The sequence below is a fragment of the Tachypleus tridentatus genome, chromosome 4 (assembly GCF_004210375.1).
Source record: "Tachypleus tridentatus isolate NWPU-2018 chromosome 4, ASM421037v1, whole genome shotgun sequence".
In the NCBI taxonomy this organism is placed as follows: Eukaryota; Metazoa; Arthropoda; class Merostomata; order Xiphosura; family Limulidae; genus Tachypleus; species Tachypleus tridentatus.
Genome location: NC_134828.1, coordinates 20,682,671 through 20,698,474, shown reverse-complemented (window position 1 = coordinate 20,698,474; position 15,804 = coordinate 20,682,671). Strand labels below are relative to the sequence as shown.

Genomic DNA, 15,804 nt, shown 5'->3' with positions numbered 1-15,804 from the left:
TTACCTCCTCTGGGATCTAAACATTTATTGATGTGTTTGCTGTGCATGGTGACCTCCTCTCCTTCACAGGTCCACCCCTAACACACCACTTTGGCCTTGAATGCCTGTAGGTGGGTGGCCACTCTTGGATCAGTTGGCTGGTCCATTTGGGCTAGGGTCAACCAAATACCAATGTTGGATGTTCTCAACAGGTGTTGTGGACATTGTATCTGATGCTGGTGTTTGGGTATAGTGCTCACAAAACCTTGGCATTGTTCATTGCTGCAGTGTCCTTGTTTGGCATTGTGGTGCATCCCCTCGTAGGGCTTCATAGTGGGTGGGGTCAGTGGGCACCAAAATATTCCTTTTTTTTTATAATGGATCCTCCAAATAAAAACTTAAATAAGATAGTGAATAAACAGTCCATAGGTAAATAACCACATCTTGAAGATTATCAGCAGCAATCTTCAACATCTGTAACATCTGTTGTACCTCATTTTTTTATACTACATTCTTTTTCAGACAAACCTTTAGGGCAGATGTCTCCCTTTTTCATTCAAAAGGGACAAGAGGGACTTGTTGGCTCTCTGAGGTCAGTAAAGAAGCTTTGCTCTGGTGATATATTGATGGAAACATCTGCATCTCACCACAGTGAACTTCTCTTGCATTCAAAGGTGATTGGGGATATACCTATTGAGGTTACATCTTGTGCTACTTTGAATTCAACACGAGGAGTTATTGTTGAGAGGGATATGAAGGACATCCCCCGAGTCAGAGTTTCTGCAGTGAGGCTCATCTCCACTCACAAAGATGTAACTATGATGCTCACCAATATCCTCATTCTGACATTTACATCACCACTTCCACCTGCCATAATTCCAAATCCTCTCAGATGTTTCCAGTATCAGTGGTTCGGTGACTCAAATACATCATATCATGGTTCTTTGACGTGTGCTCATTGTGGTGACGAGGACCACCATGCCTATGAGTGTGAAATGGACCCTCATTGCATCAGTTGCAATGGCTCTTATCCATCCTACTTTTGTTCTTGCCCTACATAGTTGGAAGAAAAAGAGGTGTAGCATTTAAAAATGATTCATAACATTACTTATCCTGAGGCTCGAAACTTGCTGTCCACTACTTCATCTTGGACATGTGCTGCTTTTCTACAGTGGGAGTGCAGACAGGTCTCTCTGTTTCTCCAAAAGAATCATTCTCAAAACAAATGAAAGTATTTTGACCTCCATGGTTAAAGAAGTTGATAAATCAATTTCAACACCCATCTCTGTCCCTTACATACATTCCAACAAATCCCAAGATTCACTTCCTTTGGTTCTGGGTACAGCCATTACCTTGGATACATCTTCTTCTCTGATCCCAAATTGCAAAATGATCATTTGTTCATGTCCTCAGTCACTGGAATCCTTTTCCAACAGCATAGACCTCCCTCGAATAAAGACAGTGAAGGAAAAAGACATAGTCATAAACAGAAGGGTTCTCCACCCAGTTTGCCTACACATAAATAAAAATGGCCACCTTGATACAATGGAACTTTTAAGGTTTATGTTCTACTCTAAATGATGTCAAAACACTGATTGCTTCTTACCATTCTGTATTTGTTTCCTTAAGGAAACATTTCTGAAGCCTGCCAATACAGTTACCTTTCAGCAATTTTATTTATACAGAAATGACAGGCTGTGTGATAAATGACTGCATGGAGGGGTGGCACTGTGGTTGATCAGCATGTGCTCACCCTGTCTTTGCCACTCAATACACCCTTGGAGGCCATAGTCATCTGTGTTTCCTTGGGTCGTACCATTACTGTTTGTTCTCTCTACCTGTCACCTGGAGAAACCTATGATCAATCAGATCTTGATGCTCTCACTGAACAGTTGCCATCTCCCTTTTAATCCTGGGGAATTTAATGCACATCATTACCTCTGGAGAAGTGCTGATATTGATGGGAGGGGTCACTCCGTAAAGTGTATGCTCTCTGATCACAACCTTTCTCTTTTCATTAGTGGTTCTTATACTTATTTTCATGCACCTAGTTAGTCCTTTATTGCTATTTATCTCTCAATTTGCTCTGCTTCTCTATTCTCCCACTTTTCATGGATGGTTGACAATAATCCACAAGACAATGATCATTTTCCTATAATTTTGAGAGAGACTGGCCATGTTGATGCCACCGACTTGCATATCTGGGTGGAAGCTAGGTCAAGCAAACTGACCCTTTTTCACTGCTCTTGCAGAACTTGATCCTGCCTTCATCTGTAAGCCCTCAGTATACAACTGTGTGGCAGCAGTAACTCACTGTATACAGACAGCTCTGCAATGTATTCCTAAAACCTTGACATGCTTTCCATGATGTCCTCGTCTGTGGTGGAATCCTGCTTGTCACATTGCATGGAAGGCTCAAAATGGGCTTGGGATCCTTTTGTAAATATACCACGCTCTCACACCACATTACTTTCCAGCAGGCCCAGGCCCATGCTTGGTGGGTAAGATGTCAAAGCCAGAAGTAATCTTGGATTAAGTTTACAATCAGCATATCTTCTACCACAAGTTCCAAAGTCATATGGGACAAGATTCAAAAGGTCAGTGGGCAATATATTTCTGTTCCCCTCTTGATCTTGCTCTCTGATAGCAAGGAAGTAGCTGATACCCCAAGCATCACCAATACTCCAGGTGAAAGTTTTTGCTAGGTGTCTAGCACTTCTGCTTCTTCCTCCACCGTATTATCCATCAAGACTCAGGCAGAGCAATCACCTCTTTCCTTTCGAGCTGATGGTCTCTATGACTATAATTGCCCCTTTACACTGGTGTAACTCAAACTGGCTCTTCATTGGTCTGGCAGTACATCAGTCGGACCTGATGATGTACATTATGAAATACTGCACCATCTATTTCCTGCTTCTCTTGGTATTCTTCTGATTGTTTTTAACCATATCTGACAGGAGAATGTTTTTCCTGATGCCTGATCCCAGGCTATTGTCCCACCTTTTTCTAAACCTGGGATGGATCCCATCATTCCTTCAAACTACTGACCAGTTGCTTTGTGAGGGGTCTCTGTAAGATATTAGAGAAGATGATTACTACTCATCTTGTTTGGTTCGAGGAACCAAACTACCTCCTCTCACCCACCCAGTGTGGGTTCCAATGACAGTGCTCACCTGTTTTGACTTGAAACATCAATCAGAGAAGCCTTTCTGAAACGACATCTTGCATCAATATTCTTTGACATTGAGAAGGCTTATGATACAACGTGGAGGTATGGCATTTTGCAAGACCTCTCTATATGTGGTCATTTTTATTAAACTTTCACATCTCAAGTCAGTCATTGAACAAATAGGTATGTTGAGCAACAGCTACAGACTGCTCTCAATTGTTAACTGAAGTGGACCACAGCAAATGGCTTTAACTTCTCTCTCCCTAAAACCGTTTTCATGCATTTTTGCTGCCAATGGTATAGTCATCCTGATCCTGAACTCTGTATCGGTGAAGTTTTGCTGCCTGTGGTTCCTGAGACAATGTTCTTGGAGCTTATCTTTGACCATAAGCTGACCTTCATACCACACGCGATGCAGCTGTAGGTCAAATGTACAAGAGCACTGAACATCCTCCGTGTCCTCTCTTCCATCACTTGGGAGCTGATTGATGCTCTATGCTGAAGATATATCGTGCTGTTATTTGATCTGAAATTGACTATGGATTACTAGTCTATCGCTCTTCCAGGACCTCGCCTTAAAGATGCTGGACCCCATTCATCATGAAGGACTTTGGCTCTGCATGGGCTTTCCACACTTCCCCAGTTCAGAGCTTATACATTGAGTCTCATGAACCTTCTTTGCACTTATGCCATTTGCAACTGTTTTTACTATATGCTTTGAAACTTTGTTCCTTACCAAAGCATCCTACCTGAGGTTGTGTTTTCCTTCCTTTCCTTCCTGTAATTTTCTCTTACTGCTGTAGATAAGATGTTAAAATTGGTTTTAATGCAACTTATGTTTTTTTTTAAACTTTGATTTTTTACCTTAATTTCCTTTTCTGAATTATACTAATTTTAACTTTTTACCAGATGTTTGGCACAGACAGCCTAGTTGTTTTGTGCCATAAAACACCAAACCAACCAGCTAACCATTTGTGGCAAGTGTTACCCATTGCATTGTTTAAGGAATAGGTCTACTCTTTCCTCATAGTGGTTCCATCCTGGGTCCTTGGTTTTGTACATTTGTTCCACCTCTTACCCATAATACTGGGAGCAAGTGGAATGTACTTTGTCCACACAGTTGGAGAGTGAGGGTAAATGTTCATAATCCTAGTCAAAAGGAGTTCTGCTTCCTTAGATTGAACAAGGTATACTCAGTCTTGTCATTCCAAACCTGGAATGTTGCATTTAGGGCTGCTTCAAGTAGAGAAGATGATTTATCTACTTCAGTGTTGCTTTATACCTACAGTATGTGATTTACTAAAGTGTGTGTGTGTGTATCTGTCTTTTTTTGGACTGACCTATAGTGATGATCACTTATGTGCAATTCTACCAATGATACAAGAATTAAGTTCAGGGTGTAGTACATACCTGTTTTGAATATAGTTTTTATTTTAAGGGCAGATTTAATTGTCAGCTAAAGTTAACTGGGCCTTATTTGTTTTTGCTCAATGTATAATGTTGGTATGAATGGAGCCCTTTATGCCTCTTTAGCTGACCACACATTTACACTTAAATGTTCCCTTGCCTCTAGAATGCCAACCCTCTATTGACACATTCATGATCTGTACAGACACTTTTTATATAGATATGTCCTCACCAGCCCCTTCACCTTTTCACTGTGGGATTCTAGCGATGAGAGGTTCCATTTGGAAGTTAACATTTTCATGAATTGAAAACGTATTTTCAGTCATACTTACTTTTTCTGACACTCTCACACCATTTTTTCCCATGAAGAGGTTCTGTTAGAGACTGTAGATTGAGTCAGTCTCAAAAATGTGATAAAATTATGTGAATGAGGTAATTGTATACAGTACTAAAATATAGAGTGCATTGATGTAGGTGGAGAATTTCATGGGACAGATATTTCCAAGGGTAATTAAGTTGTGTATAAAAGATTAGAGCAAGTGAGAAATAACCAGATCAATGCTTAGCTTGGCAAAGGAATAAACTGTCGCAGTTGAGTAGTCGCTGTAAGTGTGAGAGGAGGTGAATATAATTGGAAATACATTATAAATTTAGGAAAATGTTAACTTCAAGATCAATATAGAAATTTCCTGTATACATATTAGATACCATACTTGTTTTAGTTTAGTTCTAATAAAATTAGATACTGCATTGGTTTGTATGTTTCTACAGGTTGTGACAGGTGGTCAGTATGATGTAGATATGACTCTAGAATCACCAAAGAAAGAGATTCTGTATAAAGGAATTAAGAAGCAGTTTGACAGTTTTACCTGGACAGCTGCTCAGACAGGTGTTTACACTGTGTGCTTCAGTAATGAATTTTCAACTTTCAGTCATAAGCTGGTATACATGGACTTTCAAGTGGGGGATGAAAAACCCCTTCCGGGCATAGAGGAGCATTTGTCTGCCATGACAAAGGTTAGTATAGACACTTTAAAGGAATTTATTTAGATAATAACATTTCTATTAAATTTAGTGGTGAATTTAAATGGAAGTAAAGTGCATACTGTATTTTTGTGTCATTTTTTAAAATCTTTTGAGGCTCACAAAGCCAGTCCAAGAGCTACAAGTGTGTTCCACAAACAGTGGTGATGACTTCTCATAAGTTATACTTAGGATGAACCTTTTTTTTTTTTACCAAATTTATTCTGAAGTGTGTCTTGTTACTTGTCCTTAGTTCAGTCCCCATCACACCAAACATGCTTGCCCTTTCAACTGTGGTACCATTATAATGTGACAGTTACTCCCACTATTCATTGGTAAAAGAGTAGCCCAAGAGTTGGCAGTTGGTGGTGATGACTAGCTGCTTTCCCTCTCGTCTTACACTGCTAATTTAGGGACGGCTAGTGCAGATAGCCCTGTGTAGCTTTGCAGAAAATTCAAAAAACAAAGCAATTTTCGGTTGCAGATTTACTTCCTTCTGCTCTTAAAAGTGTTTGTTAAACAAGTGAATAATATTGTGATTTTTTAAACAAGAAATATGAATAGGAAAGTAAAATGTAAAGATGTAAATACTAATTACTAAATTTTTTGTAATTGTTACAATGGTTTTTGCTGAAACAAAATGCATTTTAAATGAAATATTAAATATACACTAAATAATTTCCAAAAACTAGGTGTTAGTGAAAGAAATCATTTTATGTTAAGAGAGGTGATATTTAGTAGCACAAGAATAGAATAACTTCATAAGATTTTTCATAATATAACATATGAAATAACATTGTAAATTGCTGTGTCAGGACCAAAAATACAATAACTGTCATAAGTTGGAGAACTTTTGTTTCACTTCATTTCTAATTAATATTATAGTTACTTTTATGCCCATTTTAAATATAATAATAATTCATAGACCATTTTGATGTTTTGTATTACCAATGAACTTCAACTTTAGGCATTTCCTGTGCATTTTAATTTTATTTATTAAAATGCCTCCACAAGTTTTTTTTCTACTTTAAAATCGATCATTGCTGGGTATGGTAAAAAGAATGCACTGGCCATTGAAGAAATGAAGTTTTATTTTGAAAATAATGTGTACCTAAAGTGCAATGTGGTACCTTCCATATTCTCACAAGATTAACTTTTCCCATTTAGTGTTGTGTTGCCCTTTATATTCAATTTTTTCAAAATATATGCCACAAACCTTCCACATCTTTCTGTTAGAATCCAAAGTTCCAACACATCTCTTATGCAAATCATTATGCTTTAAATCTCCACCAATAGGAGAGTACTAATATTATGTGACTTTTCTATGCAAAACTGCTTAACTATCACTTTTTGTTTGGGAGCGCTTGAGTGCAGACATCTTTCTTTAGACCACTTACTACCTAAGAAGTGGTTTAACTTTACCTCAGTTGAAGTTCATTTAATTTAATTTCACTTTTCTTTGAGAGCATTTGATATACTCATGTTGCTGTGTATTTTCAATGGTTTAGTGTATAACCTGAATTCTGAAGTTGCTGCTACCATTTCTGGTGTATGCCACTTGTCTGTTATTGCACTTTCGTCCACAGACACAGGCAAGTCATCAGAGAATTTCTTGGCCTTTGTTCACAGGGAAATGGAACAGTGTATGGCAACCATGCTGTCTCCTTTTCATGCACTTCTTCCTGTATTTTTAAGCCTCTTACATGATGAAAATTTGATTCCAACACCTGAAGTTTGCCATACTTTCCCACACATTTTGTTCAGCTGTAATTAGCTTTATCAGGGATTACATCTCAGTTATGTGATGTTTTATTTCTTTCCATAGTTATTTTCACTTTATTGTTTCCACCTCTCTCCCTTGTTTCCCTGTCCACTTATGTTTGTGTTTACATTGAGCCTTTTTCACCGTGTTGGGTGATGGTACTGGTATGCTTACTTTCCTGTGGGCTTTGGGTCAGTCCACCTTTATGACTTTTAGGGTTGGCTTCCAAATTCTGGACCATCAGTTCTGGGTTCAGTTTTACCTCTTTGGAGAGCACAGGTCCCAATTTTCCTGTTCATCCGATCTATACCATGTTTTTTTCAATTTGGTCTTTTTCTGACACTTTATAATACCTCATCTCACTCCTCTTCATGTTTGAGGCTTTCACAGGAAGCCTAGGGGGGTTTTCTGGGGACATCCTTTCTCTCTTCTTCCACTGTATTCCACATATTGTTTCTGGTCCTACACACGTATTACATTTCTTGAGGATTTTTTTGGTTACGACACTGTATTCTCATGGACTCATCACGCAGGTACATATATATATATGGGATCTTTTTATGGCTCCATTTTTTTCATTTCAAGTGTAACAAGGTTACTGTGTCCTTGAAGTTGTGTGTGGCTTCTGTCCAAAAGTGATTCACTGTTCCCACTGGATGCCCCATTGGTCCCCATTGGAGTCAGTCATGGCTCTGTGTCCTTGCTCCAGATTTTATCCTTCACAGCCTTATCTATCCCAGCACCCCTCTGGACCACAGTTTACTGTTTTTTATGCTGATACACAGTATGCAGACAATGGTTCCTGTGACTGCCTGTTGGGTTTGGAACTAGTGTTAACTCATCTGGCAAATTTGGTTCATTAGAGCAGCCCTTTCCTCTCTGATGTTCAGGTTTGTCTTGTTATTTTAGAGGGTTTCATGTTACCCCTTTTCTCCTTTCTCTTCTTTCCTTTGTCTTGTGTGGGATCCCTGGTCATACTAGTGTCTGTCCAAGGCAGTAGTCAACCTCCTCATCCAACATATTTTTGTATTTGCTCCACATGTGTTGTGTGGGTTTTGCTCCTATCTATTTGCCTGTCATTGGGTGCTATATCTTTTTGGTACCTGGCCCTTTCATCTGACTTCCAAGCTGTATGTTTTTGCCAAGTGGTTTGCCACTTTGCTTGGCATATTCATACCTTTAGGTTGCACTTTCACATGCACTGCTGACTTCTTTCTCATTCCAAAGAAGAGACAACACAGATTCCTGTGTTTTACATGTTGAATCTTATCTATTGAGCCAACTCCCATCACATTCACTTAATGGCATGCAATATTCTTGGTGCATTCAATCTGGTGGAGGATTGTCTGTCCCGACTGGATTGGGTTTATCCCTCAGAATGGTTTTTACATCCTGCTGTTGTTCAGTAGTGCTATCATTGTTTAGGTACTCCCCATATTGCCACATTTGCCACTGCTCCCAGTCACAAGTTACATCAGTTTTGGTCCTCCGTTTCCCATCTTAGAGCTTTGTAAGTAAATGCCTGTGGTAGGAATTGGTTATACCTATTTTTCCTCCTCTATGATTACTTCATCAAGTAAAGTAGTCTCACATACCCTTGACATTCTATGCAGAATCCTTCTGATTGCTCCTTACTGATCCACTCAACTATGGTTCCTTATATTGATTTAGCTCCTGGTGATCCCTCCTGTCTCTTTTTCCCTTACTTCCAGACTTGTTACATGAACCTCATTTGCTGGTTCTATATCCCTCATTTCCCATCTTTCATCCTTACATCTGGCTTTTGTCTGGTCCTTGGCAAGGAGAACTGGATTCTCTCACAGTGTAGCTACTCACTTAGCCCATCCCATTTGTCCTCCTTCTTTGGCTGTTTGCCTGACAAAGTAGAGTGTTATTTTGCTTGTGGCATTGACTCTGAGTTTTTGGATTTTTCACCCAACAGTTTCCTCTATTTTTGAGTTTCTCACATAGCTTTTTGAAAGGGTTCTTCAGTATCCTCGATTTTAGGGTTTCATGTGGTATTATCTTATACTTTCCACTTTCCAAGTTTCTGCAAGTCTTTGCTTCCATTGTTCTTTCCATGTTAATCCATTCCTTATGGCTCCATTGGCCACTGAGGCTTCTATTGCTCTTGGACTGGAATATTGACAAGATCCTTCATGCTCTCACTTTACCTCTGTTTGAACTGCTGTCTATGTGTTCTATGTTTCACCTCACTTTGAAGGCATATTTTCTCCTCCTCCTGGCTTGCAGATGTTGTAAGTTGAATATTTTTGCCATCAATGTTACTAGGACCTTGTACCACCTCTCCTGCATTACTATTTTTTTGGATTGTGCTTTTCTTCATAAGATCTCTGCATCTTGAAAAAGTCAGTCTTTCTTTTCCCTTATCTGCCTATCCTCTATTTCTGATCTCCACCCTTGTCCTTATCAGGATAGACTCTTCTATTCTGTCTATGCAATCTGTTGTTATATTACTTGCATAGCTTCCTTTCAAGGTCCTTGTTTCCACTTTTACTTATTCTTTGGCAACCTTCCTTTTCCTGTGATCTTTTCCTGGTTACACTGACCAGTTGGGTTTGATGTTTGATCCAGTTGTTCTCATCCTCTTTGTCTTCATTTCAGCATGATATCTTTCATGTTTTCTCATATCATATTTGCCCTTCTACCTTCTGTCCTGCCATTCATTTTGCCAGCCATTGGAAGAGATTCTGTAATCAGGAACATGGATGATTCCACACACATTTGTCTCCTGCTATCTACACCACATCACTGTTTCTGCTTCCTTGGGGTATCACCTACTACCTGTGACTGTTCTACAGACTTCAGTGCACCTGTGATACAAGGTATGTTTTTACTAATGCTTTCTTTTCTTTCAGGAGCCCCTACTTCAATTTCACTTTGGATCCTGCTCTGTGGCAAGGTGTGCATGATCGTATATTCTATCTGTACTCAGAATGGGTTCCACTTAGATGGCTATAAGCATTTTCAGACATCATGCTATCAAATTCACACTGTAAGCCATGTTGATTCTTGTGCATTTTCTATGGCTATGTATCCTCCCCCCTTGAGATGGGTTGTTTCATGAGATCACTAGTGTGTAAATTCCTCATGATAATTGCATTCTAATGTGCTCATCCCAGACATTAGCCCTCATGGATGACATGGGTAAGATAAAAGAAAATTGCTGTCCATCCCTGCCATGCCTACATTGAATAAATTCGTATGGTCTGCTTTTAGAAATAGGTTTTGTGATCACTCATTGCACTATTTTGGGTGTTGCATTTCCTTTAGACTCTCCACCCCTCTTTTACTCCATCTTTCAGTGGAGTATATGATTTTTTACCATTTATCATTTTCAAGCTCTTGGAAGGAGTGACCTTGGAGGCAACCTATAACCTTTCAGTTCTTCAGAATAGGGCAGTGGTGTTCAGTCAGTGTACATGGAGCTGCTAGATCCTCTAGTTGAACAACTAATTCCTGGAGTTAGAACACCCAAATACTATTCACCCCTTCGATTGGATATCCCCCCTCCTGTCCTCGCATGGATGTTGGTCATTTCAAGGTCGCAGGGATTGAGTGCATATGAGGGACTTCTCTCAGATTTTGGATGATGCATTCTTAAATCCCTGGCATTAGGCTACCCTGTGGATTCTTGAAATCAAATGTTAGGCTCATTCTTTGCCTTGGGACTCGAGGTGAAGTCAGTGTGAACCTCCTCCTACTTTGGATTTGTGTATCCAGCGAACGAGGTTTGGGATGTTATTGACTTACCAAGTATGGTCTGTCATGCACTATCTACATCATGGAATATATCCTCACATGCTCACTTTCCATAATGGGATTGGGTGATTCTTCTTTCTTTGTAACATTCATTGCTCAACTATCCCACATGTATGTGCTCCCTATGGCCCACCATATTTTGATCACACCTTTTCATGTCAAAAGAGATTCCTAGTTCAGAAGTGGTGCAGTGCCCCTCTTCAAATCACCTGTCTTTTCTCTCTCACATCTATGTGTGTCCTTTCAACACTTTCAGAGGATACACCTGTTCTGCCCTCACAGATGCCCCTCATCCTTTTCACTATGGGATTCAAGCTCATATTGTGAAAAGTGGGAAGGTACCATATCAGAAATTATAATTTTTCTATATAAGAATGTATTTCCAATAGGTACTGTCCTATGCTTACACTTCTCACCCTTCCTCCTCAAAAGATTCCAATGCTCACATCTTCTTTCAAGCTTTGAAGTAATTGTTTGGTAGTGACACATAGGGAGCCACGTGTCACATAATAGTGGCTTTTTCTTATTGATGGAGAGTTGATGCATAATGTTTTGCATGAGACATGTTGGAAGTTTGGATTTAACAGAGGAATGTGAAAGGCTTGTGGCATGTATTTTGAAAAAAAAATATTTGCATATGGAGAGCAGTACAAAATGGTGATAGCTAATATTGTGAGAGGAGGGAAGTACTTTCTGGAAATGCATTATCATATAAGAAATTTGTAACTTAAAAATTATGGTACATATCAGCATTTACAATGTAGTTACAAACAGTACAGTATATTGCTCAAAAATATCAGTATAGTAACTCAAGAAGTCAGTGTGGCCATAGATTCTCTAAAGGTAAAGCTGTTTTTGTAATAAAGGAATAATAAGGCCAACATTGATATGGGATATTTTGACTGGAATGTTAACAAAGCTTTTAGTGTTTTTTAAGCTCTTTAAAAGTTTGTTTGACAAAAGAAGGAATCAGTTTGAGTATATTCCCAAAACATTCATTGGATATGGGGTGTTTTCTAAAATAACCACATTTATTCCTTACAGATTTTGCAAGTTTAAATGAAGTTTTTGCTCTATTGACCTTGCTGCAACTCAGCTTCTTTCTCTAATTATTATATTTATTTTATTATTGTCATGTCTTTAATTTTTTTCAGATGGAATCTTCATGCACCCAAGTTCATGAGAATTTAAACACTGTTATTGATTACCAAACACATCACAGATTACGGGAAGCTCAAGGTAGAAAGTTTGCAGAGGATTTGAATACGAGAGTAATGTTCTGGTCCACTGGTGAAACTTTGGCCATTCTCTGTATTGGCATTGGTCAAATCATCATTTTAAAGAACTTCTTTACTGAAAAAAAGACTTAGATTATGAAAAAGTTTAATTTCATTTTTATGTTAAAATGAGATATACTGCCACAGTATTTATTGCTGGGAGGAGAGTTTAGTCTGTGAAGAAGATTACGTACATCTGTATGTATAAGAATTATAGTATGGTCTTGTGTGATTGTAAAGTTTATGAATTGAGGTTGTAGACTTACTTGCATTGAGATTGACAAATGCATGTAAGATAGTGTTTTTTTGTTGTCTTTTTTTCTCTCCACTTGACACGGAATTAAAATGTATCTCAAGGTAGCTGGTATGGGTATTAAAACTTTTATTAAATTAAAATTTTAATACCCATACCAGCTGTCTGAGATACATTTTTACATCAAGTGGGTTTCTCGTTGTCATGAATGACATGAAATTAGTTTTTAAATATATGGCACCCAGGTAGGTGTATCTCTCCCTCAAAGTCAATATTACACAGTTCGGTTAAGAAATTATTAAAAAAATACTTTTAGTCATTTTTTCACACATTTTGCAAAAAACAAATACAAATATTGATTTTAGTAAGTTCAGAATGAAAACATAAGGGTTTGTGAATTTCTTGAATTTTTTTCTGAGTTTGATACTGTGCTGATAAACTCCTAGGGAGAATTTCAACATAGTTTTGAACAAAACAGCACTAATTTTAACCTTAATTTCAGTATGAATGTAGTTTTATCAATGCTATTCAATCTCTCTTTCTAAATCGTATTATCAGGGTGTGATGTAATTACCTGCATCTCAGCTTTGACAAATCATAGGCTACAGATCTCAACAACTAGTGAACCTCTTTTCTTTTTTTTTTCTATTACATTCAATTGTTTAAGCTCATAGTGATGAAAACTTAGCTTAGTGATATGTTGCTAGAAGAAATGATGTTTGTGAACAACTTCCAATATAGTTATAGTCCTGGTATTTTAAAGTTTTTGCAAAGCTTCTTTTATCATTTTATACTTCAGTTAAATTATTATGTTACATTATGACAAGAAAAGTTTTCTTCATAGAACAAGTTAAACTAGGCTTAGTAAGGACCATTTTGCAATAACTATATCAAATTTTGTTTGTCCAAAAAGATTTATGTTTGTTACTCTCTGCTTATATTAGGCTTTACTGGCTTAAGCATGTGCTTGAATGAACAAAGAACATGAAAATAAATTTACAAAATGTATATAAACAAGTATAGGTTTAAAGTTACATATTAAATGAAACCTAATGATTAATAATAAAAAAAAAAGAAATCAGCTTATTTATAATTTTGGTGTGGTGAAGTTGGATACTGAAATTACATATAGTGTTTATTGGCTTGAAACAAAGATAAAACCTAAGGTTCTGTAAAATAAATTTCATAGGAAAGTTTCAAAAGAACATAAAAAGTTGTTAAACTAATTCAAGTCTACATTAAGCTATTTTAATTTTCTTAAAACATATCACAATAAAATATTTTTTCAATTTTCAAAGCTGCAAATTCATATGGATGTTGCATATGGAAAAAAAGTTTTATTAGCAGAAACTACATCATCTTTACAAAGTTTACAGAAGTTTTTAAGCTACTTCATCCAATAAGTTGTTTGTAATTTAATAAAACAAACCATAAAATTGGTGCATATCATCGATGGGCATTTTAGAGTCAATACTACATACCTAAAAATAGAATCAACTTGCTTTTATAGCATCTTATTTTTTGAAATAAATTTGTAATTTTGTTTAATATTTTTGTTTTGAAACTTGTTTCAAGGAAGCTTGAGCAGTGTTAAAAGTGTCATTTTTGTAGAAGTTGCAAAGACTGAACATAAAATATACTAATAATTTTGTTCATGTTAATTAAGACTGAATCTCAAAATATTTACTTGATTAAAGTGCAATTTGTTTAACTATGAAAATTTATCTGGGAGTTTGAAATTATTTCAACAAAATATAATAGTGTAATAGATTTACTTTGAAACTGCATGAAAGGTTAGAAGGTACAGGTAATGTTACAAATAAGAGATAAACTGGGAATTATTTTATACAGTTTACAGAGAGTTCAAATGAAAGTATGCTTAATTCTAAATTAACTATTATAGTATAGCTATCTTCCTGTTCTAAATTTTATTATATTTATTTTTCAGTAGATGTTTGTGCTAAAAGGAAGTTTTCTGTTGCTATCATAAGTTTCAGATTTGTATATTAAATCTAAACAATAACCTTGAAACTGATTGCAGTTTGAACTGACATTTAAGATATCAACATAGATAACCTATTAAGTTGTTTTTTATGAAAGAAAGTAGTTTTGTCTAATAATTTTAGTAATTATTAAATGTAACCCAGAATAACAATATTTAATATTGCACTTTTACTTAAAGAAATATACTCTACCTAACCATGTAACAACTTACTTTAATGTTCATAGTTTTTATTATCTTTGAAAATTTGTAATGATTCAAATTCAAGCTTCATTTGGAATTTTCATGTTATGTTTTCTTTTGTTTGTTTTTTATTCAGTAAACCAAAATTATTTAGTAGCACCATACACAAAAACTTGAATTGTTAGTTACTTCAATTTTCTTGAAATAACCATGAATCATTTTACTTAAGTGTTTAGTGTATTTAAACCTAAGAATATGTAGTTATATTTCTTTCTTACAGTGTTAAAGGGTGGGTAGGTACTGTACACTGATATAATTAAAGGATTTTTTTGGGTGGATAATATACTCTGTCCTACTTCATTTTTTGCACTTGACTCTTATATGAGGCCTAATGCATCTTTTAATTGTACAATATTAAAATGTTTGGTAATGTGATTCTGGTTAAAATGTAATTCTGGCAATGTAAATCATAAATATTTGAACAGTAAATTGTTATATATTTATATTAGTTTGTTTTTTTTAAAACACCAAGCAACATAGTCTGTTATCCCTATAAAGGATCAATGGCAAATTTATGACTTTTCTCTAGTGCATACCTTGTTTACTTAATTTGCAATACCATATACAAATATTGAAAGCTAATAAGGATAAATGCTTAACTGTATTATAAGGAATAAATATGATAGTATGTTTTTAATAAAGGTAAGTCACAAAGCTTAATTTCCAACAAAACTATCTAAAAAATGTGTGTGCAAAATTTTTGAATTTTAAAAAAATTCTTAACCCCTTAACTGTGGAGTTTTTTTTTGTTAAAAATGACAGTGCAGTGCAGAATGTTTTCCCAGAATTTTATAATTTTTTATTTTTATGTATTTCATTTGTATTTTGTAATATTTCAGTGTGTGGGTGTGTGTGTATATATAACTGAAAGAAAATTGCATGTAATTTTTTAAAAAAGCAATTCAG

General features: G+C 36.3%; 1 protein-coding gene across 1 annotated transcript in view; it reads left to right on the top strand.

Annotated features, from left to right (window-relative positions):
- The window catches only part of LOC143248639 (transmembrane emp24 domain-containing protein 7-like), a 32,616-nt gene extending 17,275 nt beyond the window's left edge, over window positions 1-15,341 (top strand). Inside the window, exons 2-3 of the mRNA XM_076497156.1 lie at window positions 5,327-5,572; window positions 12,278-15,341. Of these exons, the coding sequence (XP_076353271.1) occupies window positions 5,327-5,572; window positions 12,278-12,493 (462 nt within the window). The 3' untranslated portion in view covers window positions 12,494-15,341. The remainder of the gene's footprint in view (window positions 1-5,326; window positions 5,573-12,277) is intronic.
- The last annotated feature ends 463 nt before the right edge of the window (window positions 15,342-15,804 follow it).